A 7,029-nucleotide genomic window follows, 5' to 3' on the forward strand; every position below is an offset into this window, starting at 1 on the left:
ATATGACCTTAATTTAAAGATTAAAATTGTGATGTTTTTAAATAAAAAATAATTTATTTTCATTTTTCAAATTATGCCTGAATACTGAGTCAACACTAGACAAGCAAGACAATGAATTGGTGAGTAAAATAGTGTATTATTAACTCATTACTCATTTTACACATACATTTTTTATTAATCACTCTTCAATTTTTCTTTTCTTTGACAATGATGATATCTCATTTTGTATGTCTGGTGATGTGAACAACAGGTGGGATTTCATAACGGACATAATTTGGTCGAGATGACTTCGTAATCCATATACAGATCTTTTACGGCGATTGAATTCTGCATGTATTAGTTCGCCACCCTGCTCAGACAGCAAGCCAAGACCAACCTTCCACTTCCTCATGAATTCAATTGAATGATGTTCCAGCATATGTAGCTTTGGTTGCTTAACATTGGTTGCAACTTTTCGATAATCTCTTGAAAAATCTGTGATTGCTGACTCTGGGTCAAAAAAAAAAGAAATGCACATATAATTTGGAAAACACTTCAACAAAAAGCTAGTTATTTTTTTTTAATGCAAAATGTGAATTTGTTTCTTACCATATTCTCTCAGTTCAGTTAGATTAACAGGTCGTGTGTGGTTTATTAACGTGTGTATCTTAGCAAATGTTTCGAAAACTGGTGTGTGCTTCTTTTTTTATTTTTTCCTTGGGATTTGTGAACATGATTTCCAACGAAGCTTTTCCCATGATATTGTTGTCTTGGTTTTATTAGCATGCAAAACATCATCCATACTTGTTGCCAAGGGGCCACTTGCGAATTTCAGCTCTTGATCTATATGATTTTCCTGGATTTGTTAAAAAAGGGGATGAAAAAAATACTAAAAGTTTGCAAACAATATAATAGAAGGATTCCATTATTGTCATTATTATTATTATTATTATTATTGTTATTATTATTAATATTAATATTAATTAATAAGAAAACAATTTTTTGTTACTATTATACTGTATGTTATTATGTTAATATAATTTAGCTTACCAAGTCTTTCACCTTCTGTTCTTTTACAGCAATTTTGTAGCAGATGTCTGCCACTTTGTTGGACATTACATCACTATTAGCAAGGATTTATAACGGGAGTTCATCCCGCATCTGCTCAATAGCGTCATTCAAGGATTTGATTTCAGTAATACTGTTATTTCTAATTGTGGCGGCCTCTGAAATGGCTTTTTCGAAGTCTGTCAATTCATGATCACATGAAAAAGAATACAAATCTATCTAAGTACAGTATTTTCGGAATGCATACTATTCTCAAGGAGTGTACATAACATGTTTGAAAACATACTAGTTGGATCAAGAGTCCTCTGCCGCAAATAAAATATTTGACAGTCAATATGGTGGACATCTCTTTCTAAAATATCGAACAGTTTCTTAAATATCCCAAGTGAGATATGTAGCGAAGGTATTGAAACCTGTAAAAATATGTGATTAGTGTCAGAATTAGAAAAGTACTTGTTGATTCAGGTAAGCATATGTAATGTTTAAAAAATGTGATTGTTAAAGAGTGACCACTAATAATAAGTTATTTTTACTAACCTTGTCTAACTTCAACAATATAATATACAAGTTGTTTTTAGAAAGAGTTGCCAGTAATTATATATATTTTTTCTTTTTGTATACTAACCTTATCTAACTCGATGTTGAGCATAGGTTTTCTGACTACACTATGGAAGACAAATTTGCCTTTTGCTGGGTCACTACCATTCCGAACAAATTCCTCAAAGTCATCATTGTAGCTGTCCAAGGTCCTTTTAGAACAATTTCCTGTACCATCTTTTATTCCTTGCTGAGTTATCAAGCAGTATATACAGGAATACTTGCCTTTAAAAATGTACAGTATATTACATTATTTAAGAATTAAAATATTTGTTATTACTATGTTCTATTTATAAATAATAATTATTATTACCTTGTAAAATACAAATGAAATAATTATTACCGTTAGATCCAATGAGTCCATAAACACGAGACAAGAACTCGTAATCCCCGAAGAAAAACAATCGTAACGTGTGACTCCTGGAAAAATAATTGTAAAATTTAAACGTCATATTCAATATTTAAATATTAATTATACACAATATTGATAAAATTCAAGTAATGTAATGTTTTGTTTTCAATTTTCAAATCATAAAAATAGATAAACTTACTTGTTTGTCCTTTCTGATTTCCACACACTCCCTTCTATATCCATAACTTCATCCATAATAAGGGCCAGACCTTTTTGAAGGTTTACGGTGAAGTCTAGGGCTTGAAATACTAGCACCACAATTACATTTTCCAGTGAATTTGGTTTGGGAAGACAGCACAATTGAATTTCAAACTTTGTTGTATCCCCACCCTTGTCGCCACCAAACTTTATCAAAATATCCCCTTCACTGAAACTAAGCAAGTTTTCATCAGACCTAAAATAAAAAAGTGATTTAATACCATTAATTACTACACTGTAGAGATTGAGTGTGTATTAGGTTGAAAAATAATGCAAAATTTGAATGACTAAAATTTATAATATATAAAAGATATTGAACGCTATTACACTACTGTAGGCTACAGTACAGTCTATAGTTCAATATTAATTAAATTTTATTTTACTGTACACAATAATTTTTGAATTTTATACATAATAATTATTATACATGATATATTATTTATGTATCAATTAACTAATGTATAAGAAAGTACATGCTCCAAGTATTGAAATGCTACCACCATGTTGGTATTCAATATTTGAACATGAATTATGTCATGTGAGGACTGTATCAATAGTAATACAAATCTCAATGGCAATACCTTACACACTTTAATACTCATTTGTATGTTAGAAAACAGGGCAATTTTTAATCACAGTTACGTTAATTTTCATAAGGGCTCAGGCACTTTTTCGTGCAAACAGTCTTGCAATAGCCGCCAAACATCGCCAGTGAATCAATGACGCAGGGTGATTAGCGGGATTAACTGTAAACACACCGGGCTTCTCCCCACCAATTACCGCACAAACCATTTGCATGGTTCGGTAGGTGAGATGACCTATAGCGAATTTAACCCCTGGCTCTCTCATCCCCCTCTCTCGGTTGAGGCGAATCATAATTTCGTGCAAGGTGGCTCCTTCACCTATACACGCTACAGCCAGTTGTCTCAAAATGTCGAGCTGTCGTTGGGCTTGGCGCCAGGAACTACGGCCCAAGGGTTTCAGGGTTTGTGGTACATGTTTGCCCATAACATGCACCCTCATGTTCACGACTCTCCTAAGATTACACCCCGGCCAAACGCAAGCGTTCTCCGGAGACGTATTCCAGCTCCAGGTTGTGATGGCTCAGCTGGGGATGGAGTTGGTTCCAGTTGATGAAGTCCGCTTCGGGCTCCGTTGACGGCGACTCTGCTGGCAGCAACGGCTCTGCGGGCGGGAGTGATTCCAGTGGTGGCGGTTGAGGTGAATCGGCGAGGAGGTCGCTCTCCTCGGCCACACTGAGTTGAACGTGCATCTCATCGGCGGGCGGTAGTTGATCTTGCTTGTCCATTTCTGCGAGAGTAAGGAAATACAATACATTTGGTTAGAAATGGAACTTTAACTAGTTATTAACATTACACGTTAGTGAATAGTTAACTGGCCTGGGTTTTTACACTGGGCACACTTATACAAATCAATGTCCATGGCATCCGATGGCGAGATGTTCACACATGAGCCAATATACCAGACATCACAATAATCACACTGAATAACTCGTTATTGTCCCCCGGTTTAATAGAATGGGAGGTAGTAAGTGAATCAGAATTGATTGACGTCGTCACAGTTTCTTGACGTGTACTCTGTGGACTGGCAGCATTGCTAGGCCCATTCGGAACAAGATGTACATTTTGTGGACCCTTCCACGGAGGACAAAGGTTTTTGCATTTGCCTTTGGGGGTACTGTTATCGAGTATATACACCCTATCCCCACGTTGATAAGGCCGTTTCAGAACACGCAGATCGTAATTAATTTTCATGCGCTTCGGAGTCTCTTTGAGGGTCTCCCTGGCTGTATCGTGAGCGTCCCGAATGGAACGAACCAATTCTGAGATGTAGTCTCCAACTCCCTGAACTTCCCCCGACTGGCACTGGACAAACATCAAATCAGCGGGAAGATTAATTTCCCGGCCTAGCATCAGCATGTTCGGAGTAAATTACTGTGGCGCGTAATGCACCAGCAAGTTTCGGAAGATGGACATCCCAGTCTTTCTGTCTCTTGCCAACATAACATCTTACCGCATCCATCAACGTACGATTAAACCGCTCTACTTGACCGTTGGCTGACGGCCGATAGCTGGTAGTACGGGTCTTGTGAATCTGTAAGACTTGACATAAAGAGTTAAACAATTCACTTTCAAAATTCCTCCTCTGATCAGAGTGTAACTGGAAGGGAACCCCAAAGCGGGAGAAGAAATCCCCCTCCAATGCCCTCGCATTCACCTCGGTGGTTTGGGAGGGAACGGGACTGATCTCAACCCATTTCGTAAATTTATCAACCATCATTAGTATATAAACGTTGCCCAGTTCAGTTTTGTGTAGGGGGCCCAGGAAATCTATGTGCACCCGCTCCATCGGTATCCCAGCATGAAACTCGGTCATCGGATATTTACCCCTGCGAGTGGATTTCTTGCTACGATTACATATTTCACAAGTTAACACATATCTTTCTACATCCTTACCCATACCGTGCCAGCAGAACATTTCCTTCAATCTAAATTTTGTTCTCGCTATTCTCTGGTGCCCAGGTGACGGTAGGTCATGGTGTAGCCGTATGGCTTCCATCTGCCACTCCCTGGATAGTACTAAGAGGAGCCCAGTAGCGTTCTCCTGCTGTATGAACAGGATTTCCTCATCGGTTAATTGTAGACGGTCTTTGTTCAACAAAAGAAATTTAGTTGAAGCGCTGGATATAAAGAGCGTCTTTTCTAATGGCTCGCCGTTCTTCAACCAGTCTAGGATGGGTGGAAGGTCGGGATCGTTTTTCTGGCCCTGTTTTATTACATCCAAAGAGTAGCCCCAGCAAGTAGCTTTAGCATCTGGTTGTACAGCATACACTCTGGATCCGTTATCCTGTAAGATAGAAATTGTATTATTTCCACCCTAGGTGTCCGGCCTAATTATTTCAATAGTCACCTGGCCCCCAGGATCTCATGAAATATCGTCAGACCCCTTGGCTGACCTGATCTGACCCACATGAGCGATAGGCACTACATCATCCACTACTTCCTTGAAAGTAGCCCACCTCTCATGCGCTCGTCGACAATACGAACACCCACTACAAGGTAGATCTATAAGTGGGGTGGCGCCCGCCCCAGAGTCAGAGAGAGAGCGTCGGCGTTAGCATGCAGTTTGCTCTTTCGATGTTGGATGATCATATTCTACTGGCTGAGCTCTTCGATCCTTATGGTTGCTTAAAGTTAAGTAACCAAGTTTGGCTATCGTCAGTCCGCACTCGGAAAGGTCGTCCCAGTAGATAATGACGAAAGTGTCTGGTCATGTAGACTATGGCCAAAAGTTCTTTACGAGTGGTACAATAATTCCGCTGTTCCTTAGCCAAGCGCATGCTTGCGTAAGAAATCACCTTTTCTTGACCATCCTGGACTTGGAGGAGTTCTCCACCAAGAGCTTGATCTGATGCATCAACATCTAGTATAAATTCATCTTCTCCGTTTGGTAATGCGAGTACTGGGGGTTGTGTTAATGCGGCTTTGAGTAGTTTAAAAGCTCGCTGCTGCTCTCCCCAGTCGAAGTCACTGTCTTTACAGGTAAGACGGTAAAATGGTGCTGCAATATCAGCGAAATTGCTGATTAATTCCCTATGGTAGTTCGTCAATCCTAAGAATTGTTGCAGCTCTTTCACCTTCTTTGGAGTAGGCCATTCTTGGACGGTTTGGACATCGGTATCGGAAACTGATAACGTGTCGTCGCTGACGACACGTCCCAAAAACTCAACCTTCTTCTGAAAGAAAACACACTTTTTAGGTTTAAGCTCTAAGTTACTCTGACAAAACCTTTCAAGAACGCATGCTAAGTTACTTAAATGATCTTCGAATGCCTTACCCAATACCACAAATACCAGTACCGTATTCCATGTGAGTCCCCTCAGCACTAAACCCATAGCCCTTGAGAAGGTTGCGGGGCAATTGAAGAGACCAAATGGCATTTTAATGAATTCATACAACCCATGTTTGGTAACAAAAGCTGTCTTTTTACGGTGCTGGTCATTCATCTTGATTTGCCAGTACCCCCAGATAGCATCTAACTTGGAGAGCCAAATATTACCTGACAGTGTATCAAGGCAATCCCTGACTAACGGTAAAGGGTAAGCATCTTTAACCGTCACGTTGTTGAGTGCACGATAGTCGATACAAAAACGTACCGACCCGTCACGTTTGCGTACTTAAACTGGGGGTGATGCCCACTCAGAAACAGAAGGTTGGATGCCTCCCGCTTCCAGCATCTTTTTCATTTCTTTCTCCTCCTCACCAGCGAAACGTAACGGCGTTGGCCGAGGACGTAATCCCTTCTCCCATGGCGAACTTGTCGTCATCCCCAGTGACTGAACATATTCTTGGTGACTCGGTGTTCATCACGTCGAATTGCTCAGTCTCCATGGCCATACCTATTTTCCTACCCCTCTTAATGGCTACATAATTATCGGACATATTCACTACGCAAATGCATGGTGCATCAATGCAGCGGTGCAGCGTAGCTGGAATTGCTACTTTTTCGTTAGGGTCCGATTCTATGAAGAAATCAGTCATAGGCAAACCATTATTAATTAATTGACATTTAACATGTTCAGCACAATGAAGATTTATTACTCTACGTTTGGCAACAAATACTCGGGCTACTCTCGAGTCAGATGTCGCCTTCCCTCTAAGAGATATGGTGCTGTCACCAATAGTTAATAGTAGCTTCCCGAAGTCAATTACAGTTGGGATGGAGGAAATCCCCACCCAATAACATCACATCAT

General features: G+C 39.8%; 2 protein-coding genes across 2 annotated transcripts; both read right to left on the reverse strand.

Moving 5' to 3' along the window:
• Positions 1–1,521: 1,521 nt before the first annotated feature.
• On the reverse strand, positions 1,522–2,631 carry LOC117103329. The gene is made up of 3 exons (XM_033243868.1): positions 2,196–2,631; positions 1,988–2,064; positions 1,522–1,869 (listed from the first exon to the last, which is right to left on the reverse strand). The coding sequence occupies exons 1-3, from the start codon at positions 2,249–2,251 to the stop codon at positions 1,622–1,624; spliced, it is 381 nt and encodes a 126-aa protein (XP_033099759.1). The 5' UTR covers positions 2,252–2,631; the 3' UTR covers positions 1,522–1,621.
• Positions 2,632–4,168: 1,537 nt separating this feature from the next.
• Positions 4,169–6,281, reverse strand: LOC117103330 (uncharacterized protein K02A2.6-like). The gene is made up of 2 exons (XM_033243869.1): positions 5,634–6,281; positions 4,169–5,122 (listed from the first exon to the last, which is right to left on the reverse strand). Exons 1-2 carry the CDS (start codon positions 6,279–6,281, stop codon positions 4,169–4,171), a joined length of 1,602 nt encoding a protein of 533 aa, XP_033099760.1.
• Positions 6,282–7,029: the final 748 nt, after the last annotated feature.

Source organism: Anneissia japonica, unplaced genomic scaffold (assembly GCF_011630105.1).
Source record: "Anneissia japonica isolate Jap-2015-1 unplaced genomic scaffold, ASM1163010v1 scaffold287728_len311106_cov174, whole genome shotgun sequence".
NCBI classification, from domain to species: Eukaryota; Metazoa; Echinodermata; class Crinoidea; order Comatulida; family Comatulidae; genus Anneissia; species Anneissia japonica.

Excerpts from the sequence above, each read along its gene's own strand:
- LOC117103330 (XM_033243869.1), bottom strand. The coding sequence starts at position 6,281 with ATGAATGACCAGCACCGTAAAAAGACAGCTTTTGTTACCAAACATGGG. Across the intron at positions 5,123-5,633 it reads TCCAGGATGGTCAAGAAAAG|GATAACGGATCCAGAGTGTA; the intron begins GTGATTTCTTAC and ends TCTATCTTACAG.
- LOC117103329 (XM_033243868.1), bottom strand. The coding sequence starts at position 2,251 with ATGGATGAAGTTATGGATATAGAAGGGAGTGTGTGGAAATCAGAAAGG. Across the intron at positions 2,065-2,195 it reads AAATCAGAAAGGACAAACAA|GAGTCACACGTTACGATTGT; the intron begins GTAAGTTTATCT and ends TTATTTTTCCAG. Across the intron at positions 1,870-1,987 it reads TGGACTCATTGGATCTAACG|GCAAGTATTCCTGTATATAC; the intron begins GTAATAATTATT and ends ACATTTTTAAAG.